Source organism: Paroedura picta, chromosome 4 (assembly GCF_049243985.1).
Source record: "Paroedura picta isolate Pp20150507F chromosome 4, Ppicta_v3.0, whole genome shotgun sequence".
In the NCBI taxonomy this organism is placed as follows: domain Eukaryota; kingdom Metazoa; phylum Chordata; class Lepidosauria; order Squamata; family Gekkonidae; genus Paroedura; species Paroedura picta.
The window spans coordinates 2,685,470-2,706,108 of NC_135372.1; the positions used below are offsets into that span (position 1 = coordinate 2,685,470).

At 48.6% G+C, this 20,639-nt stretch overlaps 1 protein-coding gene across 2 annotated transcripts in view; it reads right to left on the reverse strand.

The window, feature by feature from the left end:
- The window catches only part of ZAP70 (zeta chain of T cell receptor associated protein kinase 70), a 49,549-nt gene that overhangs the window by 19,210 nt on the left and 9,700 nt on the right, over nt 1-20,639 (reverse strand). Inside the window, exons 1-6 of one of the 2 annotated variants that reach the window (XM_077331531.1) lie at nt 15,101-15,222; nt 9,762-10,209; nt 8,955-9,115; nt 7,853-7,991; nt 5,096-5,177; nt 1,265-1,305 (exon numbers count right to left, since the gene is read on the reverse strand). In XM_077331531.1, the coding sequence (XP_077187646.1) occupies nt 1,265-1,305; nt 5,096-5,177; nt 7,853-7,991; nt 8,955-9,115; nt 9,762-10,163 (825 nt within the window). In that variant the 5' untranslated portion in view covers nt 10,164-10,209; nt 15,101-15,222. Of the gene's footprint in view, nt 1-1,264; nt 1,306-5,095; nt 5,178-7,852; nt 7,992-8,954; nt 9,116-9,761; nt 10,210-15,100; nt 15,223-20,639 lie in introns of those variants that run through there. The other variant, XM_077331532.1, reaches the window with a different exon arrangement.

Genomic DNA, 20,639 nt, shown 5'->3' on the forward strand with positions numbered 1-20,639 from the left:
AGAGACAGGCAGCACAGAGTTCGAACTTCAAGAAAAGAGACAGGGAACACAGAGTTCAAAATTCAGGAAGTCAGGAAGCACAGAGTTCGTACTTCAGGAAGAGAGACAGGCAGCACAGAGTTCAAACTTCAGGAAGAGAGACAGGCAGCACAGAGTTCGTACTTCAGGAAGAGAGACAGGCAGCACAGAGTTCGTACTTCAGGAAGAGAGACAGGCAGCACAGAGTTTGAACTTCAGGAAGAGAGACAGGGAACACAGACTTCTAAATTCAGTAAGAGAAATAGGCGGCACAGAGTTCGAACTTCAGGAAGAGATACAGGCAGCACAGAGTTTGAACTTCAGGAAGAGAGACAGGGAACACAGACTTCTAAATTCAGTAAGAGAAATAGGCGGCACAGAGTTCGAACTTCAGGAAGAGATACAGGCAGCGCAGAGTTCAAACTTCAGGAAGTCAGACAGGCAGCACAGAAGTGAGACAGGCAGCACAGAGTTCGAACTTCAGGAAGTCAGACAGGCAGCACAGAAGAGAGACAGGCAGCACAGAGTTCGAACTTCAGGAAGTCAGACAGGCAGCACAGAAGAGATACAGGCAGCACAGAGTTCAAACTTCAGGAAGTCAGACAGGCAGCACAGAAGAGAGACAGGCAGCACAGAGTTCGAACTTCAGGAAGAGAGACAGGCAGCACAGAGTTCGAACTTCAAGAAAAGAGACAGGGAACACAGAGTTCAAAATTCAGGAAGTCAGGCAGCACAGAGTTCGTACTTCAGGAAGAGAGACAGGCAGCACAGAGTTCGTACTTCAGGAAGAGAGACAGGCAGCACAGAGTTCAAACTTCAGGAAGTCAGACAGGCAGCACAGAGTTGGAACTTTCAATAGATTAACAGGCAGTGCAGAGTGAATCTCTAATCCAGTCTGTTTTCTTTTGTCCCTTTGAAGCAAGTTTCAACACAGCCATCCAACAGATTTTCCTACCTCCCTTGCGAAGAAGTGCTTTGCTGTCACAACTGTGAAGTACAGTTAAGTTTCCAACCTCCTGGTGGAGGCTGGAGATCTCCTGAGATTCCAATTGATCTCAGGATGACAGGGATCCATTCCCCTGGAGAAAATAGGTGCTTTGGAAGGTGGACTTTCTGGCACTGGACCCTCTGAAATCCCTCCCTCTCCATATCCATATCTCAGGTTCCACCCCTGAATCTCCCACTGTGGAACTGGCAACCCAAAGTGGGATAAATCCAAGAATCCAAATGTCAGTAACATACTTACCATTGCAGAAGGGTGAGCTGGCGGGACAGGTGCTGTTAATGCTAGAAATTGGGGTTTGGGGGAGATAAATAAGATTACTGAATGTAAAAAGGGCTGGATCAGACCAATGTTGGCCCAGAACCAAAAAAGGAACACAACCCAACCTTTACAAGCGGGAACTCAGATGTTAAGCTGTACAATAAAATATTATTAAAACAGTAATTATTTATTGTGGTGCACAATTTAAAAATAGAATAAAAACTAGAATCATAGAATCGAATCATAGAGTTGGAAGGGGCCATACAGGCCATCTAGTCCAACCCCCTGCTCAACGCAGGATCAGCCCAAAGCATCCTAAAGCAGTGGTCCCCAACCTTTTTTCGGCTGGGGACCGGCAGGGCGATGGCCACGCCCGCGCTGTGCGCATGCGTGGCCGCGCCTGTGCAGCGTGCATGCGCAGCCAGGCCTCGCAGGCACACACGCGCACAGCACGGACGAAGTTGCGCATGCGCGAAAGTACCGCACGATGTGCGGCACGACTTTTATTCCCTCTCCCCCCCCTCCCGCAATAAGTAGTTTTTTACTGCGGGGGGAGGCGGGGAGAGGGAACCGCGGCCCCGCGCCCTGGCCTTTGCGGCCCGGCACCAGGCCGCGGACCGCAGGTAGGGAACCACTGTCCTAAAGCATCCAAGAAAAGTGTGTATCCAACCTTAGCTTGAAGACTGCCAGTGAGGGGGAGCTCACCACCTCCTTAGGCAGCCTATTCCACTGCTGAACTACTCTGACTGTGAAATTTTTTTCCTGATATCTAGCCTATATTGTTGTACTTGTAGTTTAAACCCATTACTGCGTGTCCTCTCCTCTGCAGCCAACGGGAACAGCATCCTGCCCTCCTCCAAGTGACAACCTTTCAAATACTTAAAGAGGGCTATCATGTCCCCTCTCAAGCTCCTTTTCTCCAGGCTGAGCATTCCCAAGTCCCTCAACCTATCTTCATAGGGCTTGGTCCCTTGGCCCCAGATCATCCTCGTCACTCTCCTCTGTACCCTTTCAATTTTATCTACGTCCTTCTTGAAGTGAGGCCTCCAGCACTGCACACAGTACTCCAGGTGTGGTCTGACCAGTGCCGTATACAATGGGACTATGGTATCTTGTGATTTTGATGTGATGCCCCTGTTGATACAGCCCAAAATGGCATTCGCCTTTTTTACCGCTGCATCACACTGCCTGCTCATGTTTAGTTTACAATCCACAAGTACCCCAAGGTCTCGTTCACACACAGTGCTACCTAGAAGCGTATCCTCCATCCAGTAGGCATGCTTTTCATTTTTCTGACCCAGATGCAGAACTTTACACTTATCTTTATTAAATTGCATCTTGTTCTCATTTGCCCATTTTTCCATTGTGTTCAGATCTCGTTGAACTCTGTCTCTATCTTCCGGAGTATTTGCCAGTCCTCCCAATTTGGTGTCATCTGCAAACTTGATGAGTAGTCCCTCCACCCCCTCATCTAGATCATTAATAAATATGTTAAAAAGTACCGGGCCGAGCACCGAGCCCTGAGGTACCCCGCTACTCACCTCCCTCCAGTCTGATGAAACACCATTGACAACAACTCATTGAGTGCGGTTCTCTAACCAATTCCCTATCCACCTAACTATCTGAAAATCCAGATTGCAGTCCTTCAACTTATCCATCAGAACATCATGGGGAACCTTGTCAAAAGCATTACTACATAAAAACTATGCAGAACTAACTGCACATAAGACCAAACGCGTTTCGCCCCTACTGGGTCTTCTTCAGTGGTCAGAAGTATAACAATACACTCTATAGACAAAGTCTGAACTAATTATAAAGTGTAGCTGAGTGGGATCTGTAGATTATGGCTCCAACCAATATGTAATTTTTTTATTATTATTATTATTATTATTAGATTTATAGCCCGCCACTCCCTTGCGGCTCGTGGCGGGTAACAATATCGCAATTCCCCATTAAAACCCCATAAAACAATAATAACATTGCCAATATTGCCGGCATGGCAAGAATGGCAGCTCAACTTCCCCCCCGCTCCCACTACTAGCGGGTGGAGAGGAGGTCCTGATGATGTTTTGCTTCGGGTCCAGAACCCGAGTCCCCGGGGGAGGCATAGATCTATTATCAGCCCCGGCCTCAACCATAAACCTGGCGGAAGAGCTCCGTCTTGCAGTCCCTGCGGAATGTTGAAAGATCCCGCAGGGCCCGCAGCTCTCCCAGGAGCTCATTCCACCAGGTGGGGGCCAGGACCGAAAAGGCCCTGGCCCTGGTCGAGGCCAGGCGTTACTTTTTTCTAATGCACATGAGATACACTCTCAGCACAGAATTATATGATAGCGAAGAGTGGTGAGCCTAGGCAGATGCCATAGGAGGTGGTCTCCAAAAAGTAAAAAAAAATTACATATTGGTTGGAGCCATAATCTACAGATCCCACTCAGCTACACTTTATAATTAGTTCAGACTTTGTCTATTGAGTGTATTGTTATACTTCTGACCACTGAAGAAGACCCAGTAGGGTCGAAATGCGTTTGGTCTTATGTGCAGCTAGTTCTGCATAGTTTTTATGTAGTTTTTATTCTGTTTTTAAATTGTGCACCACAATGTTGGCCCAGCCCAGAATCCTGTTCCCAGCGATGGACAGACAGAAGTTGTCGGGAATGGTAGCCCTTCCCTGTGTCTCTATAGCAGGGGTGGCCAAACTGTGGTCCTCCAGATGTCCATGGACTACAGTTCCCATGAGCCCCTGCCAGATGCTCATGGGAATTGTAGTCCATGGACATCTGGAGAGCCACAGTTTGGCCACCCCTGCTCTATACCCTGTGGAAGTAAGTGGTATCTGAACATCTGAACATGGGGAGTCCATGGAGGTGGATCCCGTCAGCCCCAGTGGCTTTTACCAAACCTTTTGGCAGGGAGTCCAACGAGCAAAGCACACAGAGTACGAGGAAGGAGTTTTATTTGTCTGTCATGAATCGATGTCATCAACTGAACGTGAGTGTCATGAAAGCGAGGGGGAAGTTCACTTTCTCCAGTCTACGCATAGTGTTGGGTCCCTCCTATCACTTCTGATAATAGAGGGTATTTCTCGTAATGGAAGGGAACCTCCCTGCCTCAACTGCAGTCTACTATGTGCTACTCCTGGGCATGGGGAGGACCCCCCCTCAGAGCAGTATGAGGGTTGAATCCAATGACAGCAACAGGACAGGAGAATCAACCCCTCACCCTTTTAGTGGCAATGATCAATATCATCCAACCCATAATCTTATATGCCACTTTCATGTCCCACCTCCTTATTCCCCATTTTTCTTAAGTGAAAAGCCCCATTAATTTCTTCATCCTGTGCCCTTTTCTGCATATTTCCTTGCTCAGGGTATCTCTCTTTTGAAGTAGAGCTGGGCGGGAGGGGGGGGGGGGTTGTACCTGAAGTCTCAAAGTGGCTTACAATCACCTGCCCTTCCTCTCCCCACCACAGATACCTGGTGAGGTAGGTGAGGCTGAGAGAGCTCAGAGAGAACTGGGCCTGGCCCAAGGTCAACCAGGAGGCCTTGTGAGTCTCAAAGCAACTTGCAATCACCTACCCTTCCTCCCCCCACAACAGATCTCATGTAAGTTAGGTGAGGCTGAGAGAGTTCTGAAAGAACTGGGAGGTCACCCCTCTGTCTTCTTCCAGATTAGAGGCTGCCTCTCTTAACCACCACACCAAGCTGGTGTGACATGCCTGACCAGAAGAGAACATGATTTTTGGAAGAAGGAGTTCCTGAGGAGATTTGTTAGTCGTCCCCCCCCCCAGACATTTCCCAAGGGGGAAAGGAAAGTTACCTGTTGATGTAGAGGGGTTTATGGTGCACTCCTTCAAGTAGTAGATCAGACCATCCGGTTTGAGTTTGAAATACTCGACCAACTGTAGAAAGAGATGTGGCAAGGAAAGGACAATCAGACTCCTGAAGGAAAATTGACCCGAGAATTTATTACCAGTATTTTAGGCTGTGTTTAGCCAGGCAGAGGTGGGAAAAACATAAACTGCCACACCAAACCACCATTCCGGTAACTGTGTTGGTTTCCAGATACTCTCTCTTTTTAAAAATTATTTGCTTATGTTTTTGTGTATGATTTCAGTTTGCCGTTTCGTGCTGTTTGTTTTGCAGGCTTGCTCGTCTTGTGTGTGAAGATCATAGGACAATGCTTCTCAAAAGCCAGTTTATATTCTACATTTATGCCACTGATATGCATATAATTGATCTACTGGTAATCAAATAATCTCAAAACATGGGGGGAATCAATGTAAGCGAAGAAAAGCGGCAGGAAATAATCCTGGCCTTGAGTCCACTGGAAACTTCTGCAGACAAAAGGGGATTTTGTCAGCAAATAGGGACATTCTCAACATCCTCCTCCTTCTACTTATTATTATATTTTAATTGGCACCCTTGGCCACCGGTCTCCCTGAAGGAGCTTGGGTCAAATATCAATCAGCTTAAATGAGCTCCTCAAGGAAAACATGAAATGGTGGGCTCCATTTTTAGCTTCACTTTTTGCAACGGGGTGAATCTCTAAAGACTGGAGGTTAGCTGTGATTGTGTCTCTGTATAAAAAGGGGAGCACATACAATCCCTCCAACTATAGGCCAATAAGTCTCCTAAAGAGCCAGTTTGGTGTAGTGGTTAGGAGTGCGGACTTCTAATCTGGCATGCCGGGTTCGATTCTGCACTCCCCCACATGCAGCCAGCTGGGTGACCTTGGGCTCGCCATGGCACTGATAAAACTGTTCTGACCAGGCCAAGATATCAGGGCTCTCTCAGCCTCACCTCCCTCACAGGGTGTCTGTTGTGGGGAGAGGAAAAGGAAGGTGACTGTAAGCTGCTTTGAGCCTCCTTCGGGTAGGGAAAAGTGGCATATAAGAACCAACTCTTCTTCTTCTTCTAAATATCATATACCAGGCACCTGCTTGACAAATTCTCAAAATGGCTTGATCAAGAGAATATTCTAGTGATAGAACAGGCCAGTTTCAGAGAGGGTAGGCCTTACTCTTCAACAGTTAATAGAAAAATACAGCTCAAAGGCAGAGGAACTAGAGATCTAATTGCCAACATACGCTGGGCTAAGGAACTGATAGCCTTTGATTGTGTGGAGCACAACAAATTGCGGCAAGTTCTTAAAGAGATGGGAATACCAGAGCATCTCATTTGTCTCTTGAGAAACCTATATGCAGGTCAAGAAGCAACAGTGAAAACCGAGCATGGAATCACTGGTTCAAAATTGAGAAAGGAGTTCGGAAAGGCTGTATACCTTGCCTATTTAACTTGTATGTGGAGCACATCCTGGCAAATAGATGGGGAAGAAATGGAGATAGTGACAGATTTTATTTTCCTGGGCTCCAAGATCACTGCAGATGGGGACTGCAGCACAGAAATTAAAAGACGCTTGCTCCTGGGGAGGAAAGCTATGGCAAATCTAGACAGCATCCTAAAAAGCAGAGACATCACCCTGCCAACAAAAGTGCATTTAGTCAAGGCTATGGTCTTCCCAGTTGCAATGTATGACTGCGAAAGTTGGACCATAAGGAAGGCCGAGCGTCAAAGAATTGAGGCTTTTGAACTCTGGTGCTGGAGAAGACTCTTGCGAGTCCCTTGGACTGCAAGGCGAACAAACCGGTCAGTCCTAGAGGAGATCAGCCCTGACTGCTCCTTAGAAGGCCAGATCCTGAAGATGAAACTCAAATACTTTGGCCACCTCATGAGAAGGAAGGACTCCCTGGAGAAGAGCCTAATGCTGGGAGCGAACGAGGGCAAAAGAAGAAGGGGACGACAGAGAATGAGGTGGCTGGATGGAGTCACTGAAGCAGTTGGTGCAAACTTAAATGGCCTTTGTCAAATGGCCCGCACACAAATTTGGAACATCAATGGGCACAATCTGGAAGAGGTGACCTGCTAGAAATGTTTAGGGATGGTTGTACAGGCCCCAGGGTTAAAGTTTGCCCATAGCAACTATGCTGCTAATTTAGGTGAAAGATGAGAAATTTGGGGAGGATTTTTACCTGGAATCTATGGTATACCATACATACATACATACCCTCTGTTTTCATTGTGCCCCTTAATCCCACCATTCTGTGACTTTGATCACCTCCTCCCCTTCCCCCCAAAATGTCCTGAATGTAATTTAAAAGCAAATCAAAAAACCCTGGGTTATAACGTTAAAACATTATAGAAACAGAGTTATAAGGCTATCACCTTCTTTTTAAAAACAAAAGGCAGATTCTTGAGAAGGGAGAGAGGATAGTGTCGAGGAAAGGGGCATTCCCAAACAGCTCAAAATGGGAAGCACAGGGAAAACCCCATTGCACACATTTCCTCACTGGGCAGCCCAGAATTCGACCCTGTTAGATCCCACTTGAAAAGATGAGATTTGGTTTTCTGGGGATTTTTTTGCTGCAGGGCAAGTGAGGAGGCATTTTGGGACTGCACCTGAAGAAGCAAATTTTAGTGCAGAAATTGACAAAAAAGACAACCCATTAAAAATGCAAATCCGAATGATATTGCTAGTACGGAAACCGTCAGTGATGCACACACCTGTAGAACCCACCTGCCACAGTGTATCAAACTTGGTTCCATCCTCAATGGAGTATTTCCCTGCTTTGTCTTGATTGATCCGGTAGTGATAAACTGTCTTCCCGTAGATGAGGGACAAGGCATAAGAATTCTTCTCCTTGCTTTCTCTCATTCTGCATGGAAGAGAAGGAATCAGAGGCGCACAAGTTTCCCAGAGCACCTTTGGCATCTCAAGGTGGGGGAAGCACTAGGTGAAATGAGACATTCACCCGTATATCGAACCCAGCTTCCTAACTGGTCTCACACAAACTGGGCCGGGACAGAAGATCTCAGGTTCACAGTCTCCAGGAGGGGGTGTCAGGAAAGGTCTGCCTTAGCCTGAGATCCCAGAGGGCCTTTGTCCAGTAAAGGAGATCATGTTTAAAACATTCATAACAGAACATTTTGACACCAATAAAACAAGAATAATTAAAGATGTTCCCTGTCCTACGGGGTTCTTGCATTCTGTTTGAGTCAAAGCATTAGATTAGACTTCAAGGGCAGCCCCTCCTAAAATCCAATTGTAACAGTCAGTCCTCAAGTTTGTCAAAGGGTTGTGGTATATATTCAACCCAGGATAAGCTTTTGCAAGTCCAGGCACACATAACAGCAGGACGTTGACGGCAGGTGTGTCCTAACTTCATGAATCAGCATCAAGTTTATTGTTCAGCCATAAAGGTAAAGGTAAAGGTTTCCCCTGTGCAAGCACCGGGTCATGTCTGACCCTTGGGGTGACGCCCTCCAGCGTTTTCATGGCAGACTCAATACGGGGTGGTTTGCCAGTGCCTTCCCCAGTCATTACCGTTTACCCCCCAGCAAGCAAGCTGGGTACGCATTTTACCAACCTCGGAAGGATGGAAGGCTGAGTCAACCTTGAGCCGGCTGCTGGGATCGAACTCCCAACCTCATGGGCAGACAGCTACAGACAGCATGTCTGCTGCCTTACCACTCTGCGCCACAAGAGGCTCTATGTTCAGTCATAGGCCTTTGCAAAGTTCAAAAAGACACCCATAAGCAATAAAAAGCAGACAATAGAACCCTGGACTTTATACAACAGAATATCACAGATCATCATAGCGATAATGCAAGACACTTACAAGAATTTCCCATCAGGCTGTGATCCGGAATATAGCCTGCTTTCTGCTTGCTCCCGGGAGATAGATCCATGGTACCACGGCATCTTTTCATGAGCAGTGGTAGCAATGAGTTTCTCTACCTGTGGGGCTTGGCTGATAATGGCCTGCTCCAGGGCATCTCCCTACAGAAGGCAGGGGAGAGAACTTTCATGTTCCCAAGGATTATCACAACAAATTTTACTGTCGGCTAAATCTTATATAGAAAAATGTATTTTGAACATTTGTGTGCCGTCTCTTTCCATGTGTGTGCCGTCTCTCCCAGTGGCTTATGGTGGGTTTTTTTCCAACCTACCATACCTAACCTTGCTGAATTGGAAATTGTCAGGGATTAGGAGGTTCGAATTAGAAACCGCAAAGCTAGGGGAAGTAATGCCATGGAAACTTTTGGAGGAGACAAAGAGGAGTTTTTGCGGCATATCGAAACAGGCGTAAGCCAATAAAAATAAAAATAAAAATTTGCTTTATTGCCCGCCCCTCTCTAACAAGTTATCTCATGGCGGGTTACTATATAAAATATCCCTGCAAGATAAAACATCGAAACCCTAACATAACCTGACAGCAAGAATAATAAATAGCAAGAAATGCAAATCCCTCCTTCCCTTCCCCACCAGTACCTCAGGGATAACTTTCAGGGTGCCGACTATCAAAAATATGACTGTTCTTACATATACTCTCACCTATAGTATAGAATACAGTAGAGGGGCCCATAGATCTTGTAGGGCCTCCTGTACTGGGATTCAGGCTCCCGGCAGTGTACCTTCCCCATACCTCCAGATTCCACGTCTGTCGGACGTATTCCCGCACCATGTTATCCCGGATGCTGTCGAAGAGCCCGGGCTGGGGCTCGACCCCACTGGGTCGGTTGCACGGTTTGCGGAGTGTGGAGCAAAGGCCGTCGGCGTCTTTGGAATAGAATTCACACAGCTCTTCGGGGCCGCAGTGCGCTTTGCCCCCCGCGATGGCGTAGGTTCCGTTCAGCTGGCGCTCGATGGGGTAATGGTAGAACTGGAGGTTGTGCACCAGAGACAGGACGTAGCCCCCCAGGCTCCGGAGGCATTGGCGCAGCAAGAAGAGGCCGTCAGACATCCCGGCCAGTTTGAGGTGCTCCTCTGCGTCTGAGCGGGAGATACTTCCGTAGTAGAAAGGGAGATAGGCGGCCGGGTTCGGCATCTCGAGAGACTTGCTGGTGTCACGGAAACAGTGCTCCTAGAGAAGTCTAGGGAAAAGACAAGGGCGTTTTTAGCGACACCCAAGAGGTAACTGAGGAAAGTAGGCCGACAGGGTTTTGATCAGCTGGGTTCCAATCCCACCCCACCCCGCCTGCACCCATCAATGCCTCTCCTAAAAAAGCTTGGTGGGGTGGTTAAAGAGTGGAGAACTCTGATCTGGAGAACTGGGTTTGATTCCCCGCTCCTCCACAAGCAGCCAGCTGGGGCCAGTCCCAGTTCTCTCAGAGCTCTCTCATCCTCACCTGCCTGTTGTGTCTGTTGTGGGGAGAGGCAGGGAAGGAGATTGTAAGCCACTTGGAGACTTGTTTGAGCAGCAAAAAGTGAGGTATGAAAATTAGCACTTCTTGGCTGATTTACTTTGCTTGAGAGCCAGCTGTATATAAGTTATCCACACATTTTGTTTGTTGGTTTGTTTGTTTATATGACTGCCCCCTTGGCAAGGCAGCTTGAGAGGGTTAACAACATAATAATTAAATAACATAGGGATTACAATAACATTAAAGGACAATGAAATAGTCATTGGTTAAAACAATTAAAACAAATTAAGAAATCTCGCTCAGTTCTGCTGCCACCCCAATATCTGAAGTCATTACCTGTAGATCAGGGGTAGTCAAACTGCGGCCCTCCAGATGTCCATGGACTACAATTCCCATGAGCCCCTGCCAGATGTCCATGGACATCTAGAGGGCCGCAGTTTGACTACCCCTACTGTAGATGTTTCTTATTTGTCCCAAAGGAGGACTCGTCACAGGAGGGGACCAACTCAGTGGCCTTACTGGTTGTTGGCCCCAACCAAATGCCTGGCGGAAGAGCTCCGTCTTGCAGGCCCTTGAAAACTGACCCAGCTCTGGTAGGGCCTGCAAGCTCCTCCAGGAGCTCATTCGACTAGGTGGGGGCCAGGACCAAGAAGGCCCTGGCCCTTGTTGAGGCCAAACATAAATCTCGGGTGCCTGTTCGTATTGGCTGAGCCCAAGGCCCTCAGGGGGCATAATCAGTCCTTATTAAATACTTTATTTTACCCTATTAAATACTTTATTTTCCATTAAATAAACCTTTGTGGTCCATCTCGGTGTCCTGTCAGACGCAATAACACATGAAACAGCTTCCTACTGAGTCTGTCAAAGTATTGCCTACTTAGACAGGCAGCAGCTGTCCAAGGTCTAAAGCAGAGTTCTTTCACGTCCCCGACTGCCAGATCTTTTAACAGGGATTGAACCGGGGACCTTCTGCATGCCAAGCAGATGCTCCACCTCTGAGCCACAGTCATGTCAAAATATTCTTGAAAAATTGGTCCCTGTTTACCCCACAAATGTCTTTGTCTATCAGGTTTCCAAACATGAAGCCTTTAGGAAGCATGTCGCTTACAGGCTATCAGTTCCTTATTCAAAATTTATGCCCCCCCTTTTTTTTTATTGTGGGTGTTTAGAGTTTAAGGAACCCATAGGAAAGACCAGAGTTGGGGGGACTAGACATACTACAGTCCAAAAGATTAGAGAGATTAGTTCCCCTGGAGAAAATGGAGGCTTTGAGGGGTGGACTCTATGGAGAAGGAGAAGAAGAAGAAGAAGAAGAAGAAGAACAAGAAGAAGAAGAAGAAGAAGAAGAAGAACAAGAAGAAGAAGAGCTGGCGTTTTTGCCCCACTTTTCACTACTCAAAGAAGTCTCAAAGTGGCTTACAATCACCTTCCCTTCCTCTCCCCACTACAGACACCCTGTCAGATAGGTGGGGCTGAGAGAGCTCTGACAGGACTGATCTGTGAGAACAGCTCTATCAGGGCTGCAACTAGCCCAAAGTCATGTGTAGGAGGAACAGGGAATCAAACCTGGCACTCCTGATTAGAAGCGGCCACTCTTAGGCACTACACCAAGCTGGCTCTCCCCTTTCCGGCCTCAAGCATGTGAGAAACAAGCTTTGAAAACAAAATAACACCATCAAATTCAGTCACACTGGAATAGCTCTGGAACAAATCAGCCAGGTGGAAATGTTCTGAGTCAGCCTGTTTTGAATTGAGGCTGTGCATCTCCTGGAAAATCTTTATCAGGTGAGGGGTTCTTTTAAAAAGTGATCACCTTACTCATCGCCGACTGACGTTTCTTTTCAGAAGGGCAAAGAAGCCATCTGGCCTCTGGACGGCTCATACTCGCGGTTGGAAATATTCTGAGCACCTCGTGGGTGTGAGGAATCAGGGAGGGCCGGGGAGGGGGGGAGGGGGGCTGCTTTAAGCTGGGCCTCGTTCAAGGAAGCAATTGCTAAAGGTGTGAATTCAGCTAGGAGGCGGGGGAGACATTTTACATGTGAGAGAAGAAAAACAAAGAAGGCTTCTTGAGGAAGGTTGGCTCAAAAGGACTGGTTCTCAATCCCCCCCCCCATGCTCAGATGCCTCCTTGACTCCCACCTGTTTAGCCTGCTAGGGAAGGGGGTGTTGGGTGCCCTTGGCCTAGTCACAGTTCTCTTAGAGCTGTCCTCTCATAACAGTTCTCTCAGAGCTCACTCGGCCCCACCTGCCTTGCAGGGTATTTGTTGAAGAGCAAAATAATTTGAAAGGATACATTTCCTGATTGACCTCTCCAAACCAAGGATGGAAATAGTGGCCCTGGTGAATATGCAGAAAAGGGTCACCAAAATGTTTAATGCTCCCTTTGTTAGGAACCCCAGAATTCTAATCTAGCTTTTCTACAGCAGCTTTTCACAACTTTTTTACCCTTGAGAAGCCCCTGAAACATTCTTCAGACTTCGATAAACCCCAGCAGTGGTGGGATGGGGCAGAACAGGGTTGGGAAGCTTTGCTGTGGACACGCCCACCTGGGGCCCTCCCCTCCCCACCCCCTCCAGGCCCATCACTGGCCATTTTGGGAGGGGAGAAATGGGTCGACCTGACTGTATGTGCACATATCACTTGTTTAGCAAATTTTAAAAATATATTAACAAGTAATTAATTCCCACCCATTTGGGAAACCCTTCCGTGGCCGTCAAGAAAGCTCAGGGTCTCACAACTCCCTGGCTGAGGAAGCCTGCTTGACCCCTATCCTGTGAAACTATCAAAATGTTCACGGAGTTTGCAGCTGTTTCAAGGAAGTGGAGACAATATTTTTTTCTCTCCATTAAAATCATTAATGATAAATTATTCATTTTTTTCTTTATACACGCACACTCACGGATACCTCCCCTTCCCTATTTCCTCCAGAAATGTTTTTGATACACACCCCTTTAAAACAATCCAGCTCCCCAAATCACAATTAACCTTGTAACTCGCCTCAAGCCTTCAAGGAGAGGTGAGTAATAAATTTAAATAATAATAATAATGATAATGATAATAATAAACAGGTTGCAAAAGCTAAATCACACAATCCATCTTTCATGTTTTGCAACCTGAAACATCCATTGTACATCCGAATAAGCAGCACTGTAGTACAGAAACCGAATATTTCGACATGGCTGCACAAGAGGTGCAAGAGGTGGTCAAGCGGACTAGAGGGGTAGATTGAGAGGAATAACCAGAAACGTCAAACCCGGAGTCATGAAACTCTTGAAATGTTAAAATCAGACAGCCACTCACTATTGAGGTGGGCGGAGGGAGGTCTACCAGCAGAGGTGAGCCATGCCAGAGTAAAATGAGACCGCCATTTCCAGAGCAGAAGGCCTCACTGGAGACGGACATGAAACTCTCTGTGTGTTTTGTCAAACACTGGTGACTGAGTAGAACATTTATGGCTTCTCAGCTGGATCCTGCATGCCAGAAACCTCTCGGGTTTCCTCCTCTGGGGTCTGGAGGTCTCCATGAATTCCCCCAACACCAGCAATTCGCCAAACGGGAGTTTGCAGTCCTCTGAATCTTTGCATCCTCGTGTCAGGTTAGGCCCCAGGCCCATGTAGGCAAGAGGCCTAGAGAAAGGGACTGGGGGCAAGCACTGCTTTCCTTACCCACCCCCTGCCTGTAGGTCACTTTATCCTCGCCCTCGTCTAACGAGATTTCAATCTGATGGTCTAGCCAGCAGGGGAGTAATGAAGCAGTCTGCATACGAGTCACAATTTGGGGTACCAGAATTTTGGAATGGCAGACAGCGGAGTCCACTCTGTTTTGGGAATTCCCCCCCCCCGGACCCACTGTTTCCCCATTGCCTGTAAATGTGCTCTTTCCCAATGGGCCCAATCCACACAACCCAAATCTCAATGCGGAGGCAACTAATAAAGCTGTTCTTTCTCCATATATCTCCCCAAATTTCCTAGCAGTTGAGATCTTCCCTGATGTTGCCTCCTGGCTGTGGGGTTCAGAGCCCCAGCTGAGATAGGAGCTTTGAAAGGTACCTGTTGATACCAACCGCCGAGGGCCCTCGACCCCTTGGGTCAGGAATCCAGTTTTCCTGCTGTGATCTGGTAACCCAGCCTCCAAGGAGGTCTGTTCTCCCAAATGGAGCTAGGATACTGACCCTAAGCATCCCTCCCTCATTCTAATCAAGCTGACTCCATTAGGCCTTTGCATCCCAACTCCCTCCTTTGCAACGTAATTCCCACCATCCTATTGGGATGTTAGGGCCCAGGGATCTTCGTTCCCACATGGATCTGAGGAAGGGGGGCTTCGACTGTCTAAAGCAGGGGTAGTCAAACTGCGGCCCTCCAGATGTCCATGGACTGCATTCGCTGGAAGGGGATCATGGGAATTGTAGTCCATGAACATCTGGAGGGCCGTAGTTTGACTACCCCTGGTCTAAAGCTAAGAGCCTGGAAACCTTGTTGCCCTCTGAGATGCCGTCTGGCAACTGAATCAGGCATGAATGCATCACCCCCCTTGGGAAGCCAGAGGGGAGGGAGGTTAGAAAACCTCACATCCTAATTTGGAGAAATAAGTACCCAGGCCCTATAAAGCAACCAAACAGTACCTGCATTGGAGGGTGAGAGGGGCTGGTCCTTCCTTGGCTGGTGTTCTCTCTCTTGTTAAAATAAAAACCGTCTCCCGTTTCAAGGTAAGTGGGGGAGGCTTGGTGAGAGGCCGGTTGTGTCGTCTCTGAGGAGAGAAATTTCCTCTGCCTTTGAAGCCTGACCTTATTTCCTCCTTGCAGAGGCAGGAAAGCTAAAAAGAAAGCAGTGCACTTTTGCGGTGTGTGTGTGTGTGTGTGTGTAAAGCTCCCAAAATGTGGTGTTACTCGAGAAACCAGGGTGAAGGGCTGTCTTTCGGACTGACTGCTGACTTCTTGATGGCACCACTGCTTTTGAGCGCAGCGCCATAACTATAAATGCAATGGAGTCGGCAGGTGGGCAGAAAGTGCCTTCGGACTCTTTGCTCTTAGAAGGCAAAGAGCCCTACCAGGAGAGAGAGGTGGCAAGTGACCTGGCCCAGGAGTTAGATTGGACACTGAGTGCCTTTCCACACAAGTTTAATGTAGCAGAAGGCTTTCATATTGTAAACGCTACTAATTTGCATTTCCGCAAGACGTCGCACACAATCTGCCACACTCCTGCAACAGTTCCGCAAAAAGCGATTCATAGAATCATAGAATCATGGAAGGGGCCATACAGGCCATCTTGTCCAACCCCCTGCTCAACACAGGATCATTGTAGCACTTCTAGGGAAATTGGGAAAAGTGGATTCACCCTCCGAAAAGCACTACACTCTTGCGAACAATCTGCAACTAGCGAAAAAGACCTGTGTGTTCCCAATGTAGCGTCTGCAACAAAGTCCCTCCCCCTGGCTCTCTCCTCAGAACTTCCCGCGAAGCAATCGCCATTTTTTCCCCTCGGAGCGAGCGGGGAAAGCAACGAACCAGCAAGGCTTCATTCACCCAGCGAGGCTTCACCGGCTACAGTCCCTCCACAGAAGTGCTTTAAAGCTCCCCGAAGTCCCCAAGCACAACACAGCCCCCTGTTCGCAAGTTCCCTTTATTTTCGGCTGAAAATTGCGCCCGTGCGGGGGGGGGGGTTTCACTTGGGGGGAGTGTGGTAACGATGAATCGCCAGCTCACACGTCAGCAACTCTCTGTTGCAACGAATCAAGGCATTTTCGTTGCAACGTGTTTTTTTTTTTACTGTGCTTAAAGGGAAAGGGGCTTTTCCAGAGCATGATAACAACCGCCCATTGGCTGTTCGTTTGATTGACGGCCAGGGGCGGGACCAAGCAGGAAAAAAATCGCTTCCTTTTTTAGTGATTTCTGTGAGACTGGAAACCTGTGGGGAACAAGTGAAACGCTACTGGATTCCATTACAAATGCAGGTATGTGGAATGCTGAGGGGCTTTCCACACTGGGATCCTTGTAGCAAATTGTTTGCTGAACGAAAAATCACCATTTAAAATAGTAGAATTCGTCATTATGCATACCTGACTTTGTAGTGGAATCCAGTTGCGTTTCCATCGTTTCCCACAAGCTTCCGATCTCAGCAAAAATCGCTAGAAAGGAAGCGCTATTGCCGAGCTCGTCCCGCCCCTGGCCGTCAAGCAGCCAATGGGCAGCCATTAGCATGCTCCCAAACAGCCCCTTTCCCTTTAAGGAAGGTTTTTTAAAAAAAAAAAACACACCCATTGCAACGAATATGTGTTGATTCGTTGCAACGGAGAGACCCATCCAGCTGGCAGGTGTGTTTGAGCTGTCGTTTCATCGTTGCCACGCTCCCCCCAAGTGAAACCCCCCCCCTCACGGGCCCGATTTTCGGCCGAAAACAGTGTAAAAAATAAAGGGAAAATACATCAGCAAACGGGCTTCTCTGTTGTTTGTGCTTAGTGACTGTAAGGAGACTGTAAAGAGCTTTGGGGAGGGACTGCAGCCGGGGAAGCCTCACTGGGTAAACGAAGGCTTGCCGGTGATTTGATCTCCGCTTGCTCGGAGAAAAAAAAATGGCGATCACTTCGCCGGAAGATCAGAGGAGAGAGCCAGGGGGAGGGACTTTGTAGAAATCACAACAATGGTAATGCACAGAACTTTCCCGCTAGTGTTGCAGATTGGTTGCAGGAGTGTAGCGCTTTCCGGAGGGTGAATCCACTTTTGGGGATTTTCCTGAAAGCGCTACAACAAAGCGCTTTTTGCGGATCGGTTTCAGGTGTGTGGCAGATTGTCAACGACGTTGTGCATAATGGCAAAACTGTAGTGATTTCAATTGGCAGCCATTGTGCGATTTTGAAGGAGTGCGGAAAGCCCCTGAGATTCCACTATTTAAAATAGCGTTTCCGCTTTGTGGAACCAATTGGCAACATTGGTCCTTGTGCAGAAACACCCTGACTTTTGGTTCATTCCCAAAGGAATGGAAGGTCCCCTCCAGGCTAAACATTTCAGACATTTTGAGAGGGCTCTGAAAGGAAATCCCCAAATGATCTAATGAATGAGCCACCTTGGCGGCCAATTATCCAGTTTGAATGCCTTGCAAAATGGTTTCCTTCGTCTGATTCATTCTAGAAGGTTAGGGCTTTTTTTTTTTGAGGTTGGTTTGACTTTTGTGCTGATTGCATTTTGATTTTACTACAAAGATATCCCCAGAATCTATCTAAGAGCCTCTTGTGGCGCAGAGTGGTAAGGCAGCCGTCTGAAAGCTTTGCCCATGAGGCTGGGAGTTCAGTCCCAGCAGCCGGCTCAAGGTTGATTCAGCCTTCCATCCTTCCGAGGTCGGTAAAATGAGTACCCAGCTTGCTGCTGGGGGGTAAACGGTCATGACTGGGGAAGGCACTGGCCAACCACCCCGTATTGAGTCTGCCATGAAAACGCTGGAGGGCGTCACCCCAAGGGTCAGATGTGACTTGGTGCTTGCACAGGGGATACCTTTACCTTTATCCCCAGAATCTAGAGCGTACAATCTTGTCACTAATCCACAGTGAGGTAGAACAAATTTAGAGTCCAGGGGTACCTTTCAGACCAATCAAATGTTCTTCACGAGCCTCGTTCCTAAGGGAAGATCAGCTGACTGCAAGTTGGACAGTGGAGGAGATGGGGGTGAACTCTAATTGAATTGCCATCTTTTAATGTGCTGGGTTTTTTAAAGGATTCTGTTGTTGTTGTTGTTGATGTTGTTGTTGCTGTTGCTGTTGCTGTTGCTGTTGCTGCTGCTGCTGCTGCTGCTGCTGTTGTTGTTGTTTAATTTTTAGACCGCCCTTCTCCCAATAGGTCTCAGGGCGGTTTACAACATAAATAGTTAAAACACAATAAAATCCCCATAAAAACCCCAATTAAAAGTTACATATAACATATAGCGGCGGTGGTCACAATTCTGATCTTAGTTCAGCCTGGTGGAGAGAATAATGTTCAGAAGAGGGTGGCACCAATACAATAGATCTAACAATGATCTTGATGTTAGAGATCTCAATATTGGAGGGGATCCTCCGATGGATTAGTGGGAGAGCTGCCCTGGCCTCAACCATATGCCTGGCGGAAGAGCTCCGTCTTACAGGCCCTGCGGAAAGCTGGTAGATCCTGCAGGGCCCTTAGCTCTTCTGGGAGCTCATTCCACCAGGTTGGGGCCAGGACTGAAAAGGCCCTGGCCCGGGTCGAGGCCAGGCGAACATCCCGTGGGCCCGGGACAACCAGCAAATTCATACCCGCATTGCGGAGTGCCCTGCGGGGGGCAGGTAGACGGGACCCAGGCTGCATATAGCCTTAAAGGTCAATACCAATACCTTGAATCTGATTCGGAAACAGACTGGTAACCAGTGCAGATGACGAAGCACCGGCTGAATGTGGGCCCTCAAAGGTGTTCTAGTGAGGACCCTGGCAGCCGCATTTTGGACCAGCTGTAACTTCCGAGTCAAAGACCCGCGTAGAGCGAGTTACGAAGGCCCGCGTAGAGCGAGTTACAGAAGTCTAATCTGGAAGTGACTGTTGCATGGATCACTGTGGCCAGTTGTTCCGAGGACAGGTAGGGCGCTAGTAGCCGGGCTTGGCGAAGATGGAAAAATGCCGTCCGAGCTACATTGGTGACCTGAGCCTCCATAGAGAGGGAGGCATCAAATGTCACTCCCAAATTCCTGGCAACTGGTGCAGGTGTTAATTGTACCCCGTTCAGGCATGGAAGGCATGCTTCCTGGTCCTGCCCTCTTCTGCCCAGCCACAGGACCTCCGTCTTGGAGGGGTTGAGTTTCAGGCGACTCTGCCTGAGCCATCCAGCTACCGCTTCCAAACAGCTGGCAAATGTATCCGGGGTGGAGTCCGTCCGTCCGTCCATTAGGAAGTAGAGCTGGGTGTCATCCGCATATTGGTGGCAACCCAGCCCATAGCCCCGGACCAGCTGGGCTAGAGGGCGCATATAGATGTTAAAAGTGTGGGAGAGAGTATCGCCCCCTGCGGAACCCCACAATGGAGCTCACAAGGGCTCGACATACTCTCCCCCATCGCAACCTTCTGCGTCCGGTTCTGGAGGAAGGAGACCAGCTATTGAAGCGCAGTCCCCCTTATTCCAGCTCCGGCGAGGCGGTGTACCAATAACTCGTGGTCGACCACATCAAATGCGGCCGACGGGTCTAGAAGCACGAGAATAGCGGAGCCGCCCCGATCCAGCTGGCGCCGGATATCATCCATGAGGGCGACCAGCACGGTCTCCACCCCGTGGCCAGGGCGGAAGCCAGACTGGTATGGGTCGAGGGCCAAAGTTTCATCCAAGAAACCTAGGAGTTGGTCCGCTGCAGCCCGCTCTATCACCTTACCCAGAAACGCCAAGTGCGAAACTGGGCGGTAACTGGTGGGGTTCCGCGGGTCCAATGATGGCTTTTTCAGTAAGGGGCGTACCACTGCTTCCTTGAGCCCCTTGGGAAACTCTCCAGATGTTAAGGAGAGGTTGACAATCTCCCTCAAGGGGCCTCCTATCCGCTGGTCGCCCGATTTGAGCAACCAGGACGGACAGGGATCCAAGGGGCAAGTGGTCGCCCTCATTGAACCCAGTAACTTGTCCACTTCGGTTACAGAGAGCCGCCTGAAGCCATCAAACACTAACCCCCTTGACGGCCACGGAGCTTCCAGTTCACTAACTGTATCAATCGTGGCAGGTAGGTCACAGCGGAGCGACAGGACTTTGTCTGCAAAATAGCTCGATAATGCCACACAGCTCAATTCCAATTCCCTTATCATTTGTCGCCCTTCTTCGAGGGCGGTAAGTGATCTAATTTCCTTAAATAATTGTGCTGGGCGAGAGCTTGCGGACGCAATTTCTGCGGCGTAGAAGTCTCGTTTCGCCGCTTTCACCGCATTCTCATACGCCTTCATAAGCGTGCGATGAGATGTCCTTGTAGCTTCGTCACGAGTCTTCCTCCACACTCGCTCAAGCCGTCTCACTTCCTTCTTCCTCTCCCGAAGCTCCTGAGAATACCATGGAGCCTGTTTGAGGTGAAGGCGGAGAGGGTGCCTAGGAGCAATCTTGTCAATGGCGGCCGTAAGGCGGGACTGCCAGTCCTCCACCAAGGCCGTCAATGAGGTGCCGGAGGGCATCGGGTCCCGCAGGGCATTCAGGAAT